The sequence below is a fragment of the Chiloscyllium punctatum genome, chromosome 2 (genome assembly GCF_047496795.1).
Source record: "Chiloscyllium punctatum isolate Juve2018m chromosome 2, sChiPun1.3, whole genome shotgun sequence".
Taxonomy (NCBI): domain Eukaryota; kingdom Metazoa; phylum Chordata; class Chondrichthyes; order Orectolobiformes; family Hemiscylliidae; genus Chiloscyllium; species Chiloscyllium punctatum.
The window spans coordinates 69904036-69930810 of NC_092740.1; the positions used below are offsets into that span (position 1 = coordinate 69904036).

The following is a 26775-nucleotide window of genomic DNA, read 5'->3' on the forward strand; positions in this document are numbered from 1 at the left end:
CTAGGGTGTTTTTGTGTGATCATTTTGCCATGCTCCTCTTTACCATGGATCTGATTACATATCTGACTCCAAACAGGGTTATAGTCTATATGTAAATTGCTATCTATAGACCATGAATTTTTTTCAGAGTACAGGTCGTTCTGCTATAACATGACAGTTGCGTTCCTGTGCAACCTCGTTCGATAGAAAATCGCGCTATTGGAAACCAGTATAGAAAATTGCGCTGTAGAAGATCGCTATACCCGTTCAGCAGAAAATTCATGTTATCCAAACAGTGTCCATAATTCGTCAATCGCGTCATTGCCAATTTGCGTTTATGAAACCTGCGTCATACCAGAACAAACTGTACTGTGAGAATGTTTTCAGAACAGAATATCCATTCCCTACGAAGCTACTGGAATTCTTTAAAAGTGTCAAGTAGTTAATAGATGACTGTTTTCTGTTGGTTTTCAAAACATCCTTAGCATTGTTTCATGTGCATATTTCACCAGCATGGAAAGTCAAACTTTTTGGTTCTATTATAAACCTGATCTAGGGGTGAAAGGGAAGTACCATTCAAAGGGGGCTTGTTTTCCCTTTTGGAATGGCTCACCTGTGTTTGTCCTCATGTTCATTCACTCGTCATTGTGTGGTATTGTCACTGGACTGGTAGTCCAGAAAACCAGAGAATATTCTCGGAATGTGAGTTTGAATTCCACCGGAACAGATCATGTAATGGAATTTGAATTTAATAAAAACCTAGAATTCAAATCTGATGGTCACCATGAACATTATCACTTGTGAAAACAATGAAACCCACTGATGTCTTTTAGGAAAGTAAAACTGTAGTCCTGACTGGTCTGGCCTAAATGTGACTCCAGATCCAGTATAATGAGGTTGGTGCTTAATTATCTTCTAGAATAGCCTGAAAAGCCATTCAGTTATATCAATTGCTGAAAACTCAAAAAGGAATGCAACAGGATGGACAACTTGGGTATCAAATAAGACACAAGGAAATGTCAACAGCAAAAACTCAACCCTGCAAAGTCCTATGCCAGGACACATACAGCAAAGATGGTGTCACAGTGGTATACATTCAGAAGGGAGTTGCAATTGGAGTTGACTCCAATGATGTACCATGGTATCAAGTCAAAACATGGCAAGGAAACCTGCTGCTGGCATCCATGTAACGCCCCTTGCCTCTCCCCTCAGCTAATAGTAGTACTCCATGTTCTATACCACTTGGATGAACTAAGAATGGCAAGGGTACAGAATGTATTCTGAATGGATGATTTCACTGTCCACTGGCTTGACAGCAGCATTTCTCACTGAGCTGACAGAGTTGTAAAGAACATTGCTGTTAGACCAACTCTGTGGCAGGTAGTGAGGTAACTAATGAGACAAAAATATACTAAACATCCCACCCTTACCAATCTGCCTGCTGCAGATGCATCTATCCATGACTTATTGATCAGCGTGACCACTGCACAGTCCTTATGAAGTTAAAGTCTCATCTTCACATTGAAATTACCCTTCTTCATCACTGGGCAAAATGAATTAGACTTCAAACAGATCTAATAGTTCAAGACTGGGCATCCATGAAGTATTGTGACCCATCAACAACAGCAGAATTAAACTTCAATGCAATCTATAACCTCAGCACTTGGCATACTCCTCAACACTGGTTCTGTGAAGAGCGCACAAGGAAATGTCAGGATCAATATCAGGCATGCCAAATAGCAGAGCATCAAGTGAAAGTGCTCAGTGATTCTATAACCAAATAATCAGATACAGTCATGACATACCCAACTGTGAATGGTGGTAGACAATTAAATAGCCCACAGGAGGAGAGGGTCCAGAAATGTCCCTATCCTTAATGATTGGAGAGCCAACACATCAGTGCTGAAGATAAGGCTGAAACATTTGCTGCAATCTTCACATTCCATAATCCTCTGGTTTTGTCATAAGCTTCCCTTTGCCTCTATATTCAATCCCGTTTATCCATCAAGTCCTGAATGGGATTTGTTGGTCCCATTTTTTATCTTTGTTGAAATCTGTACCTTTGTATTTCCTTCTTGAATGCGGCCCACTGTTCTGATGCAGATTTACCTCAAAGTTTCTGGTCCCAGACAATTCTGACCAAATCATGTTGAATCTTATTAAAATCAGCCTCCTCCTTGTTTAGAACTTTAATTTTAAGCCTATTCTTGCCCTTTTCCTTAACAACCTTGAATCTAGCAAAATTATGATCGCTGTCTGAAAAATGCTGTCCCTCTGATACGTTAACCATTTTCCCAGCTTCATTACCGAAAAGTAAGTTTAGAGCAGGTCCCTCTCTTGTAAGGGCTTCTGTGCATTGACTTGAAAAGTTCTTGTGGATGTGTTTTAAGAAATCTGCTCCCTCAAAATGTTTCACACTATGACTGTGTGCCAGAAGACTGGAGATTGGCTAACATGGTGCCACTGTTTAAGAAAAGTGGTAAGGAAAACTAGGGAACTATGCACCGGTGAGCCTGACATCGGTGGTGGGCAAGTTGTTGGAGGGAATCCTGAGGAACAGGGTTTACATGTATTTAGAAAGGCAAGGACTGATTAGGGATAGTCAACATGGCTTTGTGCGTTGGAAATAATGTCTCATGAACTTGATTGAAATTTTTGAAGAAATAAAGAAGAGGATTGATGAGTGCAGAGCAGTGGACATGATCTATATAGACTTCAGTAAGGCGTTCGACAAGCTTCCTTTATGGTAGACTTGTTAGCAAGGTTAGATCTTTGAATATAAGGAGAACTAGCCATTTGGATATGGGACTGGCTCAAAGGTGGAAGACTGAAGGTGATAGAACATAGAACATAGAAGAATACAGCGCAGTACAGGCCCTTCGGCCCTCGATGTTGCGCCGATCAAAGCCCACCTAACCTACACTAACCCACTATCCTCCATATACCTATCCAATGCCCGCTTAAATACCCATAAAGAGGGAGAGTCCACTACTGCTACTGGCAGGGCATTCCATGAACTTACGACTCGCTGAGTGAAGAACCTACCCCTAACATCAGTCCTATATCTACCCCCCCTTAATTTAAAGCTATGCCCCCTTGTAATAGCTGACTCCATACGTGGAAAAAGGTTCTCACTGTCAACCTTATCTAACCTCCTAATCATCTTGTACACCTCTATCAAATCACCCCTAAACCTTTTCTCCAATGAAAACAACCCCAAGTGCCTCAGCCTTTCCTCATAGGATCTTCCTACCATACCAGGCAACATCCTGGTAAACTTCCTCTGCACCCGTTCCAGTGCCTCCACATCCTTCCTATAGTATGGCGACCAAAACTGCACACAATATTCCAGATGCGGCCGCACCAGAGTCTTATACAACTGCAGCATGACCTCAGGACTCCGGAACTCAATTCCTCTACCAGTAAAAACCAGTACGCCATATGCCTTCTTCACTGCACTATTTACCTGGGTGGCAACTTTCAGAGATCTGTGTACATGGACACCAAGATCCCTCTGCTCTTCCACACTACCAAGTAGTCTACCATTAGCCCAGTAATCCATCTTTTTATTACTCTTACCAAAGTGAATCACTTCACACTTAGCTACATTGAACTCCATTTGCCACCTTTCTGCCCAGCTCTGCAGCTTCTCTATATCCCGCTGTAACCTGCCATATCCTTCCTCACTGTCTACAACTCCTCCGACTTTTGTATCATCCGCAAACTTGCTCACCCAACCTTCTAACCCTTCCTCCAGGTCATTTATAAAAATGACAAACAGCAATGATCCCAAAACAGATCCTTGCGGAACACCGCTAGTGACGGCACTCCAAGATGAACCTTTGCCATCAACTACTACCCTCTGTCTTCTTCCAGCCAGCCAATTCCTAATCCAAACCTCCAACTCTGCAGTAGCCTACCATGGGGGACCTTATCAAACGCCTTACTAAAATCCATATATACCACATCTACCGCTTTCCCCTCATCTACCTCCTTAGTCACCTTCTCAAAGAATTCAATAAGGTTTGTGAGGCACGATCTGCCCTTCACAAAACCATGCTGACTATCCTTGATCACATTATTCCTATCCAAATGTTCATAAATCCTATCCCTTACAATTCTCTCTAAAACTTTGCCCACAACAGAAGTGAGACTCACTGGCCTATAGTTACTAGGATTATCCCTACTCCCCTTCTTGAACAAGGGAACCACGTTTGCTAGCCTCCAGTCCTCTGGCACTACTCCTGTCGACAAAGAGGACACAAAAATCAAGGCCAATGGCTCTGCAATCTCCTCCCTTGCTTCCCAGAGAATCCTAGGATAAATGCCATCAGGCCCAGGGGACTTATCTATTTTCACCCTTGCCAGAATTTCCAACACCTCTTCTCTACGTATCTCAAAGCCATCCATTCTACTTATTCGTGCCTCAGTATTCATATCGACAACAATGATGGAGGATTGGTTTTTAGACTGGAGGCCTGTGACCAGCGATGTGCCACAAGGATTGGAGCTGGTTGCACTTCTTTTCATCATTTATGTATATGATTTGGATGTGAACATAAGAGGTATAGTTAGTAAGTTTTCAGATGACACCAAAATTGGAGGTGTAGTGGACAGTGAAAAAAGGATAGCTCAGATTACAATGGAATCTTGATGAGATGGGCCAATGGGCTGAGGAGTGGCACTGGAGTTTAATTTAGATAAATGTGAGATGCTACCTTTTGGAAAGCCAAGTCAGAGCAGGACTTTTGCACTCTATGGTAAGGTGGGGAATGTTGCTGAACAAAGAGACCTTGGAGTGCAGATTCATAGTTCCTTGAAAGTGGAGTCACAGACAGATAGGATAGTGAAGAAGGCATTTGGTATGCTTTCCTTCATTGGTCAGAGCATTGAGTATAGCAGTTGTGGCTGTACAGGACATTGGTTAGGCCACTTTTGGAATGTTGTGTGCAATTCTGGATATTGTCAAACTTGAAAGGGTTCAAAAAAGATTTAGATTAGATTCCCTACAGTATGGAAACAGTCCCTTTGACCCAACAAGTCCACACCAATACTACAAAGACTAACCCACCCAGACCCATTCCCCTACACATACCCCTGACGAATGCACCTAACACTATGGACAATTTAGCATGGCCAATTCACCTGACCTGCACATCTTTGGACTGTGGGAGGAAACCAGAGCACCCGGAGGAAACACACGCAGACACTGGGAGAATGTACAAACTCCACACAGACAGTCGCCCGAGGTGAGAATCGAACCTGGTCCCTGGCGCTATGAGGCAGTAGTGCTAACTACTGAGCCACCATGCCACCACAAGGACTTACAAGGATGTTGCCATGGAGACTGAATAGGCTGGGGCTGTTTTCCCTGCAGCGTCTGAGGCTAAGAGGTGACCTCATGGAGATTTGTAAAATTCTGAGGGGCATGGATAGGGTAAATAAGCAAGATCTTTTCCCTAGGGTGGAGGAGTCTAGAACTAGAGGGCATAGGTTTAAGACCATAAGAGAGAGGGGAGATATTTAAAAGGGGCCTAAGGGGCAAAGTCTTTACGCAGAGGATGATGCTGGAGTGGAAAGAACTGCCAGAGGAAGTGGTGGAGGCTGATACAATTACAACATTTAAAAGGCTTCGGGATGGGTATATGAATAGAAAGGGTTAGGGGGATCTGGGCCAAGTGCTGGCAAATGGGACTAGATTAGGTTGGCATGAATGGGTTGGACCGACGGGTCTGTTTCTGTGCTGTATATCTCTATGACTACCCCATATAATGTTGGGGAAGTTGGAATCCCTCACTATCACTACCCTATTAATTTTACACTTCTGGACATGATTATTTACATCCAAGGGTATTAAGGGACGTAGCTTCAGTGATCGTGGATGCATTGGCACTGATCTATCACAAATCCTTAGATTCTGGAAAAGTCCGAAGGTTAGGAAAAATGCCAATGTAACACCCTTATTCAAAAAGGGTGGGAGACTAAATAGCAGGTAACTATAGGCCAGTTGGCTTAACATCTGCAGTTGAGAAAATATTACAAATTATTATAAAAGATGATGTGTCAGAGCATTTAGAAACTGGTATCATCAAGGCAAGTCAGCATGGCTTCATGAGGGGAAATCATGCCTGACAAACTTGTTACATTGTTATGGGATGGAAGGATTGTCTTATGAGGTTGAATAGATTGGGTTTTTACATATTGGATTTTGGGAGAATTAGAGCAGACCTTGTTGAAATATAAAAGATTCCTAGGGGATTTGACGAGGTATGCAGAGAGTTTGTTTCCCTTGTCGGATGATCTAAGACCATTGAACATGATATCATAGAGTAAGAGTTGCCCATTTAACACAGCTAATGCTTTTTTTTTCTCTTGCTGTGGGGATTTTGTGGAATTGTATATTTAAGTATGTTTAAAGCTGTAATAAACCAATTTTGAATCAATAAGAGAATCATGATTTTTGGGGAAAAGGCTGGAAGGTGGAGTTGAGAATTATCAGATCAACCATGATCTTGTTGACAAATTGAGCAGATGATACTCAATGGTGCCAGGCTTATCTCTCCGGTGTCTTATGGAGTGCAGCTCCCAACAACACGTGAGAAGCTTGACACCATCTAGAACAAAGCAACCTAATTGATTTCCTACTTGGCAAACATTAAGATTGATAAGTCCCCAGACCAGATTTATCCTAGGTTGCTGCAGGAAGCAAGAAAGGAGGTTGCTAAGCTGCTGATGAAGGTCTTTCCTTCCTGATTCTCCACGGGTCGTGCCGGAGAATTGGAGGGAGGTGAGTGTTGCTTCTCTTTTTAAGAAGGGGAATAGGGAAATTCCTGGCAATTACAGACCAGTCAATCTTATGTCTGTGGTTAGCAACATTTTGGAAAGAATCTGAGGGATAGGATTTATGACTATTTGGAAAAGCATAGCGTGATTAAAGGCAGTCAGCATGGCTTTGTGAGGGGCAGGTCATGCCTCGCAAATCTGATTGAGTTCTTTGAGGAGGTGACGAGACAGGTTGATGAAGGTGGAGCAGTGGATGTGGTGTATATGGACTTCAGCAAGACATTTGATAAGGTTCCCCCTGGTAGGTTCATTCATAAAGTCAGGAGATATGGGACACAGGGAGATTTGGCTATCTGGATTCAGAATTGGTTGGCTGACAGGCAGAGAGTGGTTATAGATATTCTGCCTGAAGGTCAGTGATAAGTGGTGTCCTGCAGGGCTCTGTTCTTGGGCCTCTGCTCTTGGTAGTTTTTATAAATGACTTGGATTAGGAGGTTGAGGGGTGGGTTAGTAGATTTGCCAATGACACAAAGGTTGGAGGTGCTATTGATAGTATGGAGGGCTATTGCAGGCTGCAGCGTGACATAGACAGGATGCAAAGCTGGGCTGAGAAATGGCAAATGGAGTTCAACCTGGATAAATGTAAAGTGATGCATTTTGGAAGGTCGAACTTGAGTGCTGAATATAGGATTAAAGACAGGATTCTTGGCAGTGTGGAGGAACAGAGGGATCTTGTGTTCAAGTGCATAGATCCCTGAAAGTTGCCACCCAAGTGGATAGGGTTTGTTAAGAAAGCATATGTTATTTTGGCTTTCATTAACAGAAGGATTGAGTTTATAAACCGTGAGATTTTGCTGCACCTCTACGAGACCTTGGTGAGACCACATTTGGAATATTGTGTCCAGTTCTGGTCGCCCTATTATAGGAAAGATATGGAGGCTTTGGAGAGGGTGCAAAGAGGGTTTACCAGGATGCTGCTTGGACTGGAGGGCTTGCCTTAAAAAGAGAGGTTGACTAAGCTCGGACCTTCCTCGCTGGAGAGGAGAAACAGAGGTAACCTGATCGAGGTACACCAGATAATGAGAGGCATGGATAGAATCAATAGCCAGACACTTATCTCCAGGCATGATTGACTGGCACAAGCAGTCATAGTTTTAAGATATTACAAGGAAGGTATAGAGGAGACATCAGAGGTCGGTACTTTAAGCAGAGAGTTGTGAATACATGGGATGTGTTGCCAGCGGTGGTGGTGGAGGCAGAGTCATTAGGGACATTTAAGCAACTGCTGGACATGTACACGGACAGCAGTGAATTGAGGGGTACGTAGGTTAGGTTATTTTATTTTAGATTAGGAATAATCCTTGGCACAACCTTGTGGGCCGAAGAGTCTGTTCTTGCTATATCTTTCTATGGTCTTGATTGACAACCACATTAACAAATATTGAATCTCTCCACCACAAACACAGCAGCTTTCAAACCAATAACCAGTGAGGAGAAAAGCAGCAACTACATTGGAACACTAGCACCTGCTAGCTCCCCTCCATGCAACTCACCATCCTCTGTATATCTTCAGTGTTGCTGGGTAAGAATTCTGGAATTCCCTCCCCAGGTGTTGGTCTGCTATTACCAAATGGATTTTAAAAAAGGCAGCTCACTGCCCTTGTGATTGCACAATTCGGAATGGCCAATAATTTCTGACCCAGGCAATGATATATTAATTCCTTTGAATAAATAAAAGATACTTTTGCGCATTGTCTGTCCTGGCATGTGAAGACAGATTCTGGAGAGACAACCCTAAACCCAGTGACCTTGTTGGATATGTAAAACTCAACAAGATGCCGATGTAGTCCTGATTACCTATTGCATCAGGCCCTATCTCCGTTGTGTTGATACCTCGTGTCATTGGACCTAGATAGGTCTCAAGAATGAGGCTGACCGTGCATAACTGTCCCTCATTACAAATCAGTTTACACGTAAGTCATGTTCTTCATGTTTCTATCTATCATCAGTCACAAGTCTCATAACTATGAGTCAATTATATGACAGCAAATATGGTTTGACCTGGAGTTGTAGCCATGAACCTGTGCACAGGCAGCTCAGGGCATTGTGAAGGTAGGGGTGAAATTTGGTAAAAACAATGACTGCAGATGCTGGAACCAGATTCTGGATTAGTGGTGCTGGAAGAGCACAGCAGTTCAGGCAGCATCCAAGGAGCAGCGAAATCGCGTTTCGGGCAAAAGCCCTTCATCAGGAATAAAGGCAGAGAGACGGAAGCGTGGAGAGATAAGCTAGAGGAGGGTGGGGGTGGGGAAAAAGTAGCATAGAGTACAATAGGTGAGTGGGGGAGGGGATGAAGGTGATCGGTCAGGGAGGAGAGGGTGGAGTGGATAGGTGGAAAAGGAGATAGGCAAGTAGGACAAGTCCAGACAAGTCATGGGGACAGTGCTGAGCTGGAAGTTTGGAACTAGGGTGAGGTGCGGGAAGGGGAAATGAGGAAACTGTTGAAGTCCACATTGATGCCCTGGGGTTGAAGTGTTTCGAGGCGGAAGATGAGGCGTTCTTCCTCCAGGCGTCTGGTGGTGAGGGAGTGGCGGTGGAGGGGGCCCAGGACCTCCATGTGTTCGGTAGAGTGGGAGGGGGAGTTGAAATGTTGGGCTACGGGGCGGTGTGGTTGATTGGTGCGGGTGTCCCGGAGATGTTCCCTAAAGCGCTCTGCTAGGAGGCGCCCAGTCTCCCCAATGTAGAGGAGACCGCATCGGGGGAGCAACGGATACAATAAATGATATTAGTGGATGTGCAGGTAAAACTTTGGATGTGGAAAGGGTGAAATTTGGCAGCCCATTGACTGATTATGCATTCCTTTTCAGGACCACAGTCAGCCCTCCTTAGTAAAGGCAAGGATCTATAAAAGGTGTCCTAAACATTGTCTGCTTCATCTCCCGAGACAACAGGCCTCAGGTTTCAGGGATCCCGTTAATATAATCCCAAGTCCGTCTCAAACAGTAAAGTCAAGGACACAACAGAAGCCATTGTTACATGGAATTTGCACAACCTGTAAACTGTCACAGTGCCAATTGTCATGCAAGAACAACTTTCCTTATCGACAGAGCTCTAGCTAAGTAAACTATCAAGATTGCTACCTTCTATGTGATTCATCTACCTATGAGTGTCATAGGTAGATATATTCTTTTGTAGTGAGCATGGAAACAAAGCAAAGCTAGCATATGTTTTGCTGTCATGAGCTATTCCATTGGTAAGTTGACATGCCATCCCCATTATGTTAATGATAATTTAATTATAATTAAACTCCCCTTGCACAAGGAAAAAAATGCTAAGTGTTTGTGTGGCACTCCTGTGATGAACCCTGATGTGGTCAAAGATGAACACTCTGCTCATTGAATGCTACTGTGCCAAATTCGAACTAGTTGATCATGGTTGGTGTCTCCAGTGCAATTAATGGTGGAAATCATCAGGTTTGAGAAGGGATCTTTGAGGGGGAATAGGATTTTATCCATTCCAACTGCTTTTTTGAAGATGTTTGCTGGGAATGAAAAGAAATCTTAACTCATTTTCAAACCTTTCGAAAATTCACTGATGGATGTGAATATCGCTGCTTGGGCCAGCTTTTATTGTCCATCTTCAGTTGCCATGGAGAAGGTGGTGATGAGGTCCCTTCTTTACCTGCTGCAATCCATGCAGTGTATGTAGACCCACAATGCTGTTGGGGAGAGAATTGCATGATTTTGATCAAACGACTCTGAAGTACTGATGATACATTTCTGAATCAGGACAGTGAATAGCATGGAAAAGATTTTGCAACTAGTGATGTTCCCAGGTATCTGCTGCCTTGTCCTCCTTGATGGAAGTGGTCGTGTATTTGGAGGTTACTTTCTAAATTTCTGTAGTACATCTTGTAGATTGTACATATTGACGACACTGACTGTCAGTGGTAGAGGGAGTGGAGGTGATGTCGGTTAAGTGGACTGCTTTGTCCTACATGGTGTCAAATGTCTTGAGTGTTGTTAGAGTTGCACTTACCTATTCCATCACACCCCTGACTTGTCCTTTTGTAGAAAGGGCTTTGGGGAGTCAGGAGGTGAGTTACTTGCTGCAGTACTCCTAGCCTCTGACCTGCTCTTGTAGACGCTCTATTTACATTGCTAGTTCAGTTACGTTTCTGGTCAATGGTAACCCCCAGAATATCGATAGTGGAGACTTCAGTTATAGTAATGTGCATGGCACAATGATGAGATTGTAATTGCCTGACACTTGTGTTGTGCAAATGTTACTTGTCACTTTTTAGCCAAGCCTGGATATTCTCCAGGTCTTACTTCATTTAGACATTGCCTGCTTCTTATCTGAGGACCTGCAAATGGTACTGAACATTATCAAAGTTAAAAATCACCCAACACCAGGTTATAGTCCCACAGTTTTATTTGGAAGTACTAGCTTTTGGAGCATTGTTCCTTTATTCAGATAGCTAGTACTTCCAGATAAACTCGTAGGACTATAACCTGGTGTTGTGTGATCTTTTTACCTTTGTCCACCCCAGTCCAACACCAGCACGTCCACATCATGAAACATTGTCTAATCATCAGCGAACATCTCTGCTTTTCACCTTGTAATGGAGGGAGGGTTATTGCTGAAGCAGCTGAAGGTGGTTAGGTTGAGGACACTACTCTCAGAAACTTGTGGAGCTGAAATAACTGGCCACCTACAATCACAACCATCTTCCTATGTGCTAGTTATGACCATAACAAGCAGAGAGTTTTCCTCTGATTCCCATTGACTCCAGTTTTACTTGAGGTCCTTGATGTCATACTTGGCCTTGATGCCAAGGGCAGATTCTCTTACCTCACCTCTAGAATTCAGCTCTTTTCTGTAGTTGAAGAAGATTGTAATGAAATCAGGAACAGTGGCCCTGGTGGAATTCAAACTGGGTGTCAGTGGGCATGTTATTGCTGTGCAGGTGCTGCTTGATGGCACTGTTGATGACACCTTTCATCACTTTACTGATAATCAAGAGTAGATTGATGAGATAGTTAATTGGCTGGTTGTATTTGTCCTGCTTTTTGTCTTGTGCAGTTTTTCACACTACTGGATAGTTTCTAGTTGTACTGGAAGAGCTAGGTTAAGAGTGCAGCAAGTTCTGGTGCACGTGTTATCAGTACGATTGTCAGAATCTTGTCAGTGTTCATAATCAGTATCCAGTGCCTCCAACCATTTGATGCTATCAGGTAAAGTGAACTGAATTGGGTAAAATGTGGCATCAGCAATACTAGCAACCTCTGCAGACGGCTGAGATGAATAATCCATCGGAATGTTCTGACTGAAGGTTGTTGCGAATGCTTTAGCCTTACCTTCAGCACTAATGTGATAGGCTTCGGCCATTCCACACTCCCCATTCCACACATCCCCCCCCCCCCAAAAAAAAATTGAGGATGGGATATTTGTGGAAACTCTTCCTCCAGTGAGTTATTTACTTTTCCACCACCATTTGTAACTGGATATAGCAGAACTGCAGAGCTTAGATCTGATCAGTTTGTTTGGAATTCTGTGCCTCTGTCTGTCACTTGCTGCTTGTGGTGTTGGAATGCAAGTATTCCTCTTCTCTTGTTGATGGTGGTTGCAGCAAACACTGACCGTACTTTGCAGACATTTCCGGAAAACAAATGCTAACTCATTATTCTCCTTGAATTTTACGCTATGTAGCGTTGTGCAGAAACTCCACTCAAATTATCACAAGGCAATAGCAGGTGAGATGTCTATCTTGTGTTGTTCTGAAGAAAGGGAGAACCTTATTATGATAGTTTCCAACACATGTGAACACTATTTGCTGTGGCACACGCTGGTTTTGATTATATGCTTTGAACGATCATGCTAACTAAACTGACTCAGCATTTGATACTTGAATATTCTATTTGAAGGAAAATTGATTTTGAATCATTTAGAATTCATAAACAGAGGGTTAGGGGTGACATCATGATCTGTTTCATAAGGGAGAAAAAGTAATATGAGACAAATTCAAAATAATTTCTGTTGCAGACGTCTCTCTTCTGTCTATGTGCCCTTCTTAACCCTTGTTAGTTTTACTGACAGACTGGAAACCTTTTTAAAATCTAGGCAACTTCCCTGAGCCACCTTAGCCTTCATAAATACTTTTATTTCTAGAACATAGAACATTACAGTGCAGTACAGGTCCTTTGGCTCTCAATGTTGCGCCGAAATGTGAAACGAGTCTGAAGCTCATCTAACCTACACTATTCCATTATCATCGATATGTTGATCCAATGACTATTTAAATGCCCTTAAAGTTGGCGAGTGCATTACTGTTGTAAACAGGGCATTCCATGCCCTTATAACTGAGTAAAAAGTCTACCTCTGTCATCTGTCCTATATCTAGCACCCCTCAATTTAAAGCTATATCCCCTTGTTCTAGCTATCGCTATCAGAGGGAAAAGTTTCTCACTGTTCACTCTATCTAATTTTCTGATCATCTTTAATGTTTTTATTAAGTCACTTCTCAACCTTCTCTCGAATGAAAACAGCCTCAAGTTCCTCAGCCTTTCCGCATAGGACCTTCCCTCTATACAAGGCAACATCCTGGTAAATCTCCTCTGCACCCTTTCCAATGCTTCCACATCCTTTCTTTAATGCGGTTACCAGAACTGCACGCAATACTCCAAGTGTGGCCGCACCGTAGTTTTATGCAGCTGCAACATGACCTCACGCTCCAAACCTCAATCCCTCAACCAGTAAAAGCTAATACACCCATATGCCTTCTTAACAACCCTATCAACCTGGGTGGGGACTTTCGGGGATCAATACACATACAGTACACATCTACAGTAGCAAGAATTTTACCGTTAGCCCAATACTCTTTATTCCTGTTACTCCTTTCAAAGTGAATCACCTCACACTTTTCCATATTAAACTCCATTTGACACCTGTCAGTACAGCTCTGCAGCTTATCTATGTCCCTCTGGAACCTGAACATCCTTCCACACTGTCTATAACTCCACTGACCGTGGTATCATCTGCAAATTTACTAATCCATCCTTCTACGCCCTCCATCCAGATCGTTTATAAAAATGACAAACAGCAGTGGCCCCAAATCAGATCCTTGCACTACACCACTAGTAACTGAACTCCAGGATGAATATTACCCATCAATCACCACCCTCTGTCTTCTTACAACTCGCCAATTTCTGATCCAAACTGCTAAATCACCCTCAATCCCATGTCTCTCTATTTTCTGCAAAAGCCTACCATGGGGAACCTTATCAAACACTTCATTGAAATCCATATAAACCACATCAACTGCTTTACTGTTATCCTGCTGTTTGGTCACCTTCTCAAAGAACTGAATAAGTTTGCAATGCATGACCTACCCTTCACAAAACCGTATTGACTGTCCCTAATCAAACTATTCTTTTCTAGATAATGATAAATCCTATCTGTTATAATCCTTTCCAACACTTTGCCCACAACCGAAGTAAGGCTCGTTAGTATATAATTACCAGGGTTGTCTTTACTTCTCTTCTTGAACAAGGGGACAACATTTGCTCTCCTCCAGTCTTCTGGCACTATTCCTATAGACAATGACGACATAAAGATCAAAGCCAAAGTCTCTGCAATCTCCTCCCTAGCTTCCCAGAGAATCCTAGGATGAATTCCATCTGGCCCAGGAGATTTATCTATTTTCACACTTTCCAGAATTGCTAACACTCCCTCCTTAGGAACCTTCACTCCCTTCTAGTCCAGTCGCCTGTATTTCAGTATTCTCCTCAACAACATTGTCTTTTTCCTATGTGAATACTGACGAAAAATATTCATTTAGCGCTTCTCCTATCTCATCTGACTCCATGCACAACTTCCCAGTACTGTCTTTGACTAGCCCTAATCTTACACTTGTCATTCTTTTATTCCTGACATACCTATAGATAGCTTTAGGGTTTTCCTTGATCCTACCTGTCAAAGACTTCTCATGTCCCCTTCTGGCTCTTCTTAGTGCACTCTTTAGGTCATTCCTGGCTAACATATAACACTCAAGTGCCCTAACTGAGCCTTCAAGTCATCTTTACATAAGCCTCCTTCTTCCTCTTCACAAGAAATTCAACTTCTTTCGTAAATCACGGTTTCTCGCTCAACCACTTCCTCCCTGCCTGGTAGATACGTATTTATCAAGGACACTCCGTAGATTTTCCTTGAATAAGCTCTACATTTCATTTGTGCCCATCCATGCAGTTTACTTCCCCATCCTATGCATCCTAAATCTTGCCTAACTGCATCATAATTGCTTTTCCCCCAGCTATAACTCTTTCCCTGCGGTACATGCCTGTCCCTTTCTATCACTAAAGTAAACATAACCGAATTGTGGTCACTATCGCCAAAGTACTCACCTACCTGTAAGTCTAACACCTGGCCTGATACATTACCCAGTACCAAATCCAATGTAGCCTTGCCTCTTGCTAGCCTATGTACATACTGTCAGAAAACCCTTCTGCACACACTGGACAAAAACTGACCCATCTAAAGTGCTCAAACTATAGTGTTTCCAGTCAATCTTTGGAAAGCTGAAGTCCTCCATAAAAACTACCTTGTTATTTTCGCTTCTGTCTAGAATCATCTTTGCAATCCTTTCCTCTACATCTCCGAAATTTTTTGAAGTCCTATGGAAAACTCCCAAATGGGTGACCTCTCCTTTCTTGCTTCTAACCTCAGCCCATACTACCTCATTAGATGAGCCCTCATCAAATGTCCTTTCTGCCACCATAATATAGTCTTTGACTAACAATGCCACATCTCCCTTTCTCCACTTCCCTGTTCTTAGTGAAATATCTTAATTCTGTAACCTGCAACAAACTTCTGTTGGGCCTCTGAATGTTTTACAATAGTCTCCAACCATGCAGGGCATTGCTAAAACTGTACCATTTGTATGGCCTTTCCAGACTCTCTCGTGTGGTCAATCCTGAGGCCTTTTGTTTCGACTGGCTTTTTTTCTGATTTCCACCAGTTTACGGGTTCATCACCATTCCTCATTGCTGCTATATTCACACTATTCACAGAAAGAGCACAAACTCTTTAAAAAGAAATTGGCAGAACAATTTAAGGAAAATAGCCTTAGTTGCCTTCGTCCATCAATGTAGAAGCAATCATCAGGGTGTCACAGGGATGCCATCAACTGCTGTACTGATGATCTTCACACATTCTTCAACATTATGAAAGCATTAAATTCTTGTGGCACATTTCTGCGAGATAATGCTACCTTAGCTGACATCTGCAGAGTTGGAGGTTATCGAATTGTTTCAATCTGTGTGGGAGCAAGGAACCAACCAGCAAAAATGAAAAGATGTTTATATTATCCACATGTATAAGCAGAAAGGAACTTATTAATCCTGCAAAAATGATAGAAGAATGTCATACCTTTCCCTTGCCAGTAAATGTTTTGTCACAATCCATCTGAACAGCTTAGTGTAAAGTCACAACTAGTATCTACTGCAGATTCAGAAAAGGTCAAGGAACAACTGATACACAGTAAAAGACAGCAGAGAAGAAATGTCAGGAACAAAATACAGACCTGGGTACCATATCTGTTGATTTGATGAGGACCTTTGGAGTTGACTGTGAGAGCCCTTCGAAGGAAGGAAAAACCTGATGCACTGAGAAATTCATCACAACAATTTGACAATTCCACTGCAGCATGTTTGCACACCCTATGAGACTATAATTCCTAGTCAGCGAAAATGTTAAAAAGAGTTGCTTGTCAGCATCAAACCTCTTGAACATTTTTTTTTCTTTTCCATGCTCTCTGACTTCCTCACAATGGTGATCCTGACATTGAAATCAGATATGGCAAGGGCTGAGCTTCTCAATCTGTTACAACTCTTGGCAAAGGCCCATGTCTCCAAGGACATAGGCTGTGACTTACTGTCCACCAATGACTCCACATTGCCAATTCAGAGATGACTTGCAACATAGCATAGAGCTCTTCTCCAATGCATGCAGCAACAATTTTGGTCTTGCTAAGGGCATGGCGAAACAATTACCAGTCTGCTTCAGGAAGGTCTTTTCCTCAGCCCAAGATTTCAGTCCGTAACCAGAATCTGTCAACAGTGGATAAGTTTCCATATCTCTGCAGCACGTTCTCTCAAGGTGTGCATACTGATAACAAAACACATACAAGAATGACAAAAGAATGACCTTCTGTAGACTGTAAACATTGTGCTAGGAATGAAGAGGAGTAATTATTTCTACTGAGCAAGCCTAAATGGCACAAATACCTTGCCACTCCTGTCTATGCACAAAAACATAGACTTTGTAACACTGTATTAAATAACTAAAACACAAATTTATAAAGTACCTCACATAAGTCAGCTAATCATGGAAGGTACTGTTATGGGGAAAATCACCAGCCTCTGAGTCAAAGTCGGAATTCAATGACAGTTTATTGTACAAGGAACTACTGGAACTCTGGGAGAGAAAGACACCAACAGCACAGTGCTTAGCTGTGATTCTTCTCTCTACCCAAAGCACATGTCAAAATACTTTTATAAATCTTGTGATACAATAGGTCAGTGATGAGATTATTGTCTTTGTAACATGATTTGTTTATGGCAATCATTGTAGAATCGTTGATCGTTTCAATACAGTCATTGTCAGCTCCAGCACTGCCTTTGTTAATTTCAGCGCAGTTCTTGTTAGTTTCAGTGCAGACTTTGTCAGTTTCATTGTCTGCGTGGAAGTCCATTGCTGTAGTAATGGCGCTAATCGCTCTTCCTGAGAAGAACGATGACTGCGGCCCTGGCTATTAGCATTTTGTATTGAGTCCATATCAAGCTGTTAGCATTTCTATCAAAGGAATTGGCTGGACTCAGGCACTTCAGCGGGCAGCGTACGTTACTCATGTGTATTCTCTCCTCCACCCGCCTTAAACTAATCAACTAGGTTGTGAGTGCATTGTGGTGGCCCCAGGCGGTGTCTGTATTTGCTGTGCTGTCTCTCTCCATATTGTGGTCCGGCAGCCATCTTATGTGTCAAGTGACCAACTGATGGCTCAGTGGCCATCTTGTGTGTCTGTGTGCCTAGTGTCATCCTGCCCTGTGCCATCTCCTACGGCAATACAAATATGGAGAAACTTGAAATAATAAAGCTTTTCTTGTTGCAGCAATGCAGTTTCCTTCCAGATATAATAGAAATATTGTATCAATATAAAAATAATGGGACAAGGTAAATAGAAATAAACTGTCCTCAGTTATTAAGGAATCAGGAATGAGGTTGTAGATACCGTGTTATGAGTAAGTGATTTACAACAGAGGTCAGGCACAGCTCCTTTTCACAGCAATTTGAGACTTCCAGTTTTGCTGAATGGGACAGAAACTAAGTAATCTTTCAAGATCAAAATTCTAAGCTAAAAGTAAGCATAGAGATGAAGGGATATGGAAATTAAATGGGTAAATGTTATTAGGACTATTTGCTTCCTGGATGTTAATTCAGTTAAATGACCACTCGTAAGTTGGATGATCGAAACATCAGGTATGGGTATAAATAGAAGAGTGGAAATAGGAGATGCAAAGATGTTGCATGTTTTGAGGCTGACAGTAGAAATATATTTGATAAACAGTCGCTGAATTTATGCTTGGATTCACAGTGGAGACGGCATCAATATTCAGATGTACTATTGCACCATTTCAGAGAAGAACATGATCATCACTGGTATCTAATTTATCCCTGAAAGAGCAATGCTAAAGCAGATTATTTGGTCATTATTATGTTGCTGCTTTGGGCCTTTCTGTATACAAATGAACATTTGTGTTCTTATGTTACAGCAGTGACTGCATTTTATTAGACCATAAGATACAAGAGAAGCAGGCTCTTCAGCCCATTGAATCTACTCAGTCATTCAATGAAATCATGATTGATTTGACCATCCTTAAGTCCCCTTCCTGCCTTATCCCTCCAGCCATCTGTTCCCTTACTGTTAAACAATCTGTCTGTCTGTCTCAATATACTTAATGATCCAGCCTCAGCAGTGCTCTGTGGTAAAGCATTCCACAAATTCAACACCCAATCAAAACTTTCTGCTTTATCTCTGCCTTAAAAGAGCAGCACTATAATCTGAGATCATGGCCTCTAGTTCTAGAGTTTCCCACAAGAGGAAACTACCTTTTTGCATCTACCCTGTTAAGTTCTGTAAGAATCTTGTTTTTTTTAATTAGCTCACTTCTCATTCTTTTAAATTCCAATGATTACATGACATACCTACTCAACCTGTCCACTTAAGACATTGACTCCAAACCAGGATTAAACTTACTCTGGAATGCTGCCAATGCCAATATATCTTTCTTTAGATAAGGGGTCCAAAATTTTTCTTACAATACTCAAGCTGTTGTCTAACCAGTGCCTTGTATAGGTTTAACAAAACTGCCGTATCTTTGTACTCCATGCCATTTGACATGAAGGCCAACATTCCATTTGCCTTTCCTATTGGATGCTAGCATTTTGTGAATTCTCCATGAAGAATCCCAAAAAGCCCTCCTGTGCTGTAGTTTTCTGCAGTCTTTATTTAAATAATATTTAAATTCTCTATTCTTCCTGCTGAAGTGGATAAGTTCAAAACTACATTGTGGACATCCTGAGGTTGTAAACAATAGGAGTAGCCCCTCAAGCTTACTCTGCCATTTATTAATATCAGGGCTGATTTACCAAATCATATACACCTTCTCATATAACTTCATATCCTAGCTTTTTATTTTAAAGTATCTAAAATCTGTAAATCTTTGACATGAATCCATTCAATGACTGAGAATCCAGTACCAGTTGCAACGGTAATTCCTAAGCATTTCATCCCTTTTGAGTGAACAAGTTTCTCTTTTAAGTCATAAAAAACTCCCCTGTTATTCTGTGACTGATTCTCAAGTTCCTGATTCTGTTGTGTGGGAAATGCCCTCCCAGCACCTATCCTGACCATCCTTTTAAGAATTTTATATGCTTTCAATGATATCAACTCATGGGATGGTAGAACTGATGAGTCTGTGGAATTGTCTGCCACAGAAGTGATTGAGGCCATTACATTGAATGTTTTCAGCAAGGTGTTAGATATAGTTCTTAGTGCTAAAGGGATCAAACTATATCGGGAGAAAGTGGAACAGGGTAGTGAGTTGGATGATCAAGCATAATAATTTTAAATGGTGGAGTAGGTTCGAAGGGCCAAATGGTCTACTTCTAATACTACACCTATTTTCTAAGTTTAGATAAGCTGCAGGTTTGCAGAAAGTGACAGAAGTGCAGGATTAGCTGAACTGTTCTTACAAAGAATTCTCACGGACGTGATGGGTGGAATAGTCTCCTGTCCTTCTCGTACTGTAATATGCTGGGTTCATGCATCAGTTCCTAATATTTTGTATTCATTTGTTTGTATTATCACTATCAAAATTTATGTACCCTGCAATGATACAGGTTCAAAGGGCTAAATGGCCTATTCATTCTCCTATTTTCTGTGTTTCTATGCTTCATCTTTTCTTAACTCTTGAGAATATAAACCTAGTCTGCTCAATCTTTTCTGATGACACAATCGCCTTATCTCAGAAATTAATCTAGCAAGTTTTAGTTCCATGCAAGTATATGCTTTTTAGTGGAAGGAGTTCAAAACTGCATGCTGTAGAACTGCCAGTTAGGTGTTATATGAATGCAAGTCTTTCCTTCCAGTGGCAGTAAATATAAAAGAATTACCTTGGGCAAAGTGTATGAAAATTGCTCCCTCTTGTCTAAAGAGTTATTTGCTTCCAGACATTCGAATGAGAACAAGAGGTTGAAATGTATCTATGTACATGTGCTCTGGAATGAGTATTTCAATTAGTAGCAGCTCTGGGGTGATTTGCTGCTCATGGAAGATTCAGGCTAATGCTTCAGTCAGAGTAAAATAGCTTGCTGTGGATAGACTGAAAGATTCTCTAGAGATTCAAAGGTTGAGAGATGATCTAACTGAACCTTAGTAAAGGCTCAAAAAGGTTAAACAGAGTCGATGCAGCTAGGATGGTCCCTTTTGGTGGAGAGTCTAGCACCAGGAGGCACAAATTAAAAATAAGGTGGATGCCACTTAGGTCAACGATGAGGAGTTCCTTTTTAAACTTGAGATTTGTGAACCTTTGGAGTTCGCTACCACAGAGTTCTGTGATTGCTGAGTCTTCTGAGTATGTTGAAGGTAGAAATTAATAGATTTCTCATTACCAATGGCATAAAGATTTCTGGGCATAGTGTTATTAAAAAGCATTAAGAAGTTCAATCAGGACTCATAGGCCTAATCCTATTAATATGTTCCTTAATGGTTTTACTTGTGTGCAACTGGGCACATTAGACACCATCTGATTAATTGCTTTTTGTTGTAAACCTGGCAATAAAGCTTCAAAGGTGTTGCTGGTGAATATTAGCATATAGGCTAAACTTTAGAAAGGCGTTTAATTGAAATTAATAACATTTTAAGATATTGATCTTATTGATTATTTCCAGGTTGGCTGAAAACATTTGATGAATACTACAGCGATCAGACCCAGCATATCCTAAACAACATGGTGGTGAAGTTACAAGAGGATGCTCGCAGAAGATTCATCTGGTCTGAGATTTCATACTTTTCAAAGTGGTGGAGCACTATAGATAGCCAGAAGAAAGATGCTGTCAAAAGGTTAACAATTATTAAGAAAATATACTAGCTTAATGCTATAACATAGTTACAATAATTGGTTTTGGAGCTTCTAAACATTAGTCAGTTGCTCTAGCTAAAAGATAATTGAAAAACACAATTTTTTCTACCATTATTATTTCAATAGTAGCTTTTAATGTTTTATTGCTATTTATATGCTTGCAGAACACATTGAATTCTCTTATTGTTATCACTGATTCACATATTCTGTCTTTATTACATTTCCCTTATGAACTTCCTGTATCCCACCTGATTCTCACTTGTATTAACAGCCTGAACTGTGTCATACATACCTCTTTAATTGTTTTACCTTTTTTGCCATATTTCAGTGAGTATGAAAAATTCCAAGTGATGAACCCATCATCTGTGGTTAACTAGAAAGACTAAATATAGCATCAGACTGAAAGGAAAGAAAAATTGAAGATAGATCAGAATATAAAAATGCAGTAAATAATAAATGAAAGATTAATAAACAGGGAAACATTATGATATGTAGAATGTAAAAGCAGTTATTTTAAAAATTGCACATATTTAATATGTATTCCATGCGTTAGTATTCAGTATGTATAGGTGATACTTTCTAACTGACCAAAGTTCCCATTCCTCCCATGAGGTCTGCTTCCCTTTGACATTTACTTGTTGTCATTTGCTTGAAGTATGTTGGTTAACATGGACCATATGCTGCATGTGTGACGTTGATGTAGCATGGTGCCTCAAAACGGTATTTGCTGCACCCTTTGATTGTTCAGATTATTCTGTATAAAGTTGGCAGACTGTCATCATTGTCAGCAATAATTTACTAATGGTTATGATTGTCCACCAAGGAAATTCCATGTCGTTGGTTATGGATTCTGTGAATCTTCATGCAGCTAATCAGCCTGATCCTCGGATGGCATCACCAACCACACATTTGGCAGGTGGTCATCTTCCTTGATATGGTTGACAGTCCTTTCTCCTGTTCCTTTTCAATATTTCCTCCTGCTGGTTGGTTGCTCTCAAAGAATTCAAAGAGGAGATCCTTACAAGTCAGTTTCTTCCGAACAAATGTCTCCCATGCATTTACATCAGTATTGCATTCGTTGAGGGAAGCCTACAGAGAGTCTTTGAAATGACTTATTTGCCCACTCCTCATTAGAGTGTCTTCCTTTATCTGGATGAAGAAGATTTGCTATGACATCAGAACTCAGGCATCCTAAGTATGTGGTGGCCCAGCAGAGTTGGTTCCAGTTGATTATGGCTTCAATCCTGGTGCTCCTAGCTGCTTCAGTTTCGTGATTTCATACACCTATTCTTCCAAATAAAGTGCAGAATCTGTCTCAAACAGCATGAAGTTAATCATTCAGGGTCTAGAGGTAGGTAGCCCAAGCTTTGGAGCCATGTCGAAGAGTTGGAAAGAAGACTGCCTTATATGCAAGGATCTTAGTATCAGTACAGATGTCATGGCCATTGAAGACTGTCATCCTTATGCATTCAAAGGTGAGACATGCAGATTAGATATTGAATCTCCACACTGACATCAGCCTTAATGAGAGGTGGTTTCCTAGATAACGGAAATGTTCCACATTTGGGAGAACTTCTCTGTTGATCTTTATGCTGTGATGAACTGGAATTTTACTTGGTATGTGTTGGTTAAGGATTTGAGTCTTGATGAGTTTGAGTTTTCAGTATGCAAAATTATTAAGTGAAGCTTGAAGATTCTTTTCTGAGAGAGCAGAAATGACATTGTCATCTGCATACTGAAGTTCCACAAGTGAGGTTGGTGGCATCCTCTTCTTGGATTTTAGGAGGTTGAGGTTGAAAAGTTTTCCGTCCAATGTTTAGTCAATGCAACACCTCTGGGCAACTTCATCTTGACAAGATGAAGAATGTTAGCAATGAATATGAGGAAAAGGTGGAGCTGATGAAACATCCTTGCCTGATTCCGATCTTGATCTCGAAAGATTCTGTTATATTACCGTTGGTGAAGACCATCAATAACATCTATTCATGGAGAAGACAGAGGAGGTTGATGAATTTCGCTGGACAGCTAGCCTTTGACAGGCTTTCTGTAGTATTTCCTAATTGGCTGAGTCAAAAGCCTTGGTCAGATCGATGAGGGCCATTTAGAGTGGGTGATGTTGTTCCTGGCGATTCACTTGGAGTTGGTGAGCAATGATAATCATGTCCAAAATTCCATGGTTTGGTCAGGAGCCACACCAGCTTTTAGGAAGGATTTTCTCATACAGGAAGGGGTGTGTAGCAAGGTTTCAGGTGAATATCTTCTTGGCGATGGAGAGCAAGGAGATTCTTTTGTAGTTCCCACAATCTACTTTGTCTCCTTTAAAGATAGTGGCAATGGCAACATCCCTAACATTGGTTGGGATTTTTTCTTTGTCCCAGATTTTCAGGAATAGTTGGAGATGATGCATAAGTTCACTTCCTTCCTTCAAGTTTGAAAATCTCTTGCTGGAATGCTGTCTACTCCTGCAGCTTTTCAGTTCTTCACATGTCCATTGGTGGCTTCAACTTCTGCCACATTAGGTGTGAACCCAAGATCATCTTTGATGGGAAGTTGGAGGGTTTCCTCAAACATGATGATTATATTGCAGTTTGGGAGTTCTTTTGAAGCATTTTCTCCATCAGAAGATAATTATTTTTTTCTCTCAAAGGATTCCGTCCTTACTCTACACCGGTTTCAGGCTGAGAAAGTTATGTCTCTACATTGTCTTGGTGATACTAAAGGTGCCATTGGTGCTATGCTTGTCAGCAAGGAGTTGCGGCTTCTTAGCTTTCTCAGTTCGCTACTGGTTTCTGATTTCCCTTATTGTTCTTTATGATTCTGCCTTTGCTGTCCTATTTGCCTAGCTGGCAGGTGTTTTGACAGGCATAGAGTGATTTCCTCTTGTTAATGAGGTCTTGGATGATATGTCATTTCGTAAAACAGTCTTAGTGTTTCCTGGTCTTGTAGCCAATGGTTTCTTCACAACATGAGATGATGGCTGCCTTCAGCATTTTCCAGACCGTGTACACATCTTTTGAGGTGGGAATGGTGTTGCATATCAGACACAAAGTCCCTGACAGAAGGTAGATCCAGTTTCATTGGCATGGAAACCTCAATGACTGGGGAGCTACTTATTTTTGCAACCTTCATCCACCGTTGCACCAATTGATATCACAAGAATAACTTTCATCTTAATCGTCATATGAGAACTTGTTTTGGATTATGCCTTGTTTGGTTCCTCTCCTCTGACCTTACCATTATGGATAGCCTCACCAAATGTTAAGAACTCTTGTTGGCATTGATCTCAGGATCAACAAAACAGTCAAGCCTCTCCACTGCAGCAAGGTGGCAGTCTGTAACTGAGCACTGAAGGTCCCAGCCAGAAAGAAAGCTGTCTAAGGGCCATAATGTGCAGGTACAGGTGCAGAGGATACATGTGTGTCCCTTTGTGCAAAGTGATCTGACAGTCGAATGCTAGCCAAAGGTGTCCCTGAGCTCCAAAGTAAAGAGCTGAAGGGCTGATTTGAAGTGTGAATTGGAACATTAGCAGACATGATGATATTGTAAGGCTAGTGTTTTGTTGATGCCAATGGATGTAGCCAAAAGGTTCAGAAAGCTTGTAGCTATGAAGAGGCAGTTAGATGATGCCTGGGACAAGCATTCACCATGCTGTAGCCTCGCGACATTTGCTGTGATTTAAATGTCAGGAATTTGCACAGTCTAGTTTTTCAGAGAAGGACATGTGCAGTTAAAGAGGGGTATAAATAAGGCATTGGAGTTATGAGCATCAAATGGATGGATATAAGGTAATTACTGTTCCCTGACAAAATTTTGAAGTCACTATTTCAGACCCAAGTGGAAAAATCAGAAACATGTTTCTCAATGTCAATCATTGTGGTCTTGTTTTCTCACCTTTCACATCATTGCTTGAGGAAGGGAAAAATTACATATATTTATGTAAGATAGTTGCATGACTAATCATAGTCTTTACTACAATATATTTCTTACAATTCTAGCAGAAATATCCAGATGTTTGTTAGTTCGGGTATTGCGGTGTTGACCTGTGTGCAATTTGCTTTTGTTCAGTCTAGTTAGGCCAGTGGCAGGCAGCTGCTCTGGTTTTATTTTTTGGCTTCTTTGTAGCATCTTGATGCAACCGAGTTATTGGTTGGGGCATTTCAGAGTCAATCATTGTGGATGAAAAGTCACATGTCTTCCCTAAGGATCGTGAATGAACCAGATGGATTATTAATTAAATTCAGTAGTTTTATAGAACTGAATTTTACTAGAAATTGGCTAAGTTTCAGTTTTGTCACTTTCATGGAGGATTTCTCTCTTTGAACCTTAATGGATTTTCCCCTGTAGTTCTCCTCGGCTTTCCCCATTAGCTGTGTACCATGTCTGTATGGTACCTAGTTCAAGCCACTTTCCCCCTCGCCAGCAGCAAAATACTCAGCTCTGCCAGCATTCCAAGATCCCTGATGCTGTTGCCATATTTAAAACTGCTGTCATGCACCACATCATGCGCTGTCAGTCTGGAGCTGCTCTGCATGGTTCTTGTGAACAGAGATGTGGAGGTTCTGGTAGATGGGATGATGCAGAGAAGGGCTATCGTCTCTTTGGAGGCCGCTTACAGAGGATCATAGCATCAGAACCCACCAGGCTGGTTCAAAGTTACCACCAAGTTCAGTATGATGTCTACTGGAAAAATGCTCAGTTGTGCTGGAGAAGATCGATGACTTTATGGCTGTGTGAGGGAAAATTCTTCTCTCCGTTTCACACTGTATCATTTCCTATTTCCCTCACTTTCTTATATATTTCTATATCTGCACCCACTTCCCACCAAACTCAAAGTCTACCACTTTCACTGTTGCATGCAGCACCGTCCCTCACTTTTGTCCATGCCAACACTGTATAGTAACTCTGTGCTGCCTAACCACTTAGGACATCTCATTATCTTGCTCTAGTTGGACCAGCACTAACAGCTATACCGGCCACTTTTATCTCACTAAGTACCTCCTTTTTTTCTTGTTCCAAGAGAAAATGGTCTACAATAGCTACAATTAACAAAACAGGGAGTGAAAAAGAACAGAAAAATTAGAAATTTTGTGTAATTTGAAATTATTCTGTTTTTTCCACATATTTTCACCTAGATTTGAATGTAATCTTGGCAGATTCAAACTAAACGCTCTCAATGTGATGGAATTTTAAGTATTAGGTTCCCTTAAATGCTTTACACTGGGTAATCTGTAATAATTGACGAGAGCTCAGAAACCATATGATGCAGCAGTCCCTGGCTCAAAACTCTCAATGGCCTTCGGTTTGAATACTGGTT

At 41.4% G+C, this 26775-nt stretch overlaps 1 protein-coding gene and 1 long non-coding RNA gene across 2 annotated transcripts in view; one reads left to right on the top strand and one right to left on the bottom strand.

Moving 5' to 3' along the window:
• The window catches only part of man2a1 (mannosidase, alpha, class 2A, member 1), a 233201-nt gene that overhangs the window by 20445 nt on the left and 185981 nt on the right, over positions 1–26775 (top strand). Inside the window, exon 4 of the mRNA XM_072583645.1 lies at positions 21271–21442. Coding sequence (XP_072439746.1) covers positions 21271–21442 — 172 coding nt within the window. The remainder of the gene's footprint in view (positions 1–21270; positions 21443–26775) is intronic.
• Positions 21676–26775, bottom strand: part of LOC140485362 (uncharacterized) — a 107702-nt gene continuing 102602 nt past the window's right edge. Inside the window, exon 3 of the long non-coding RNA XR_011962337.1 lies at positions 21676–21860. This is a non-coding gene — a long non-coding RNA (uncharacterized lncRNA). The remainder of the gene's footprint in view (positions 21861–26775) is intronic.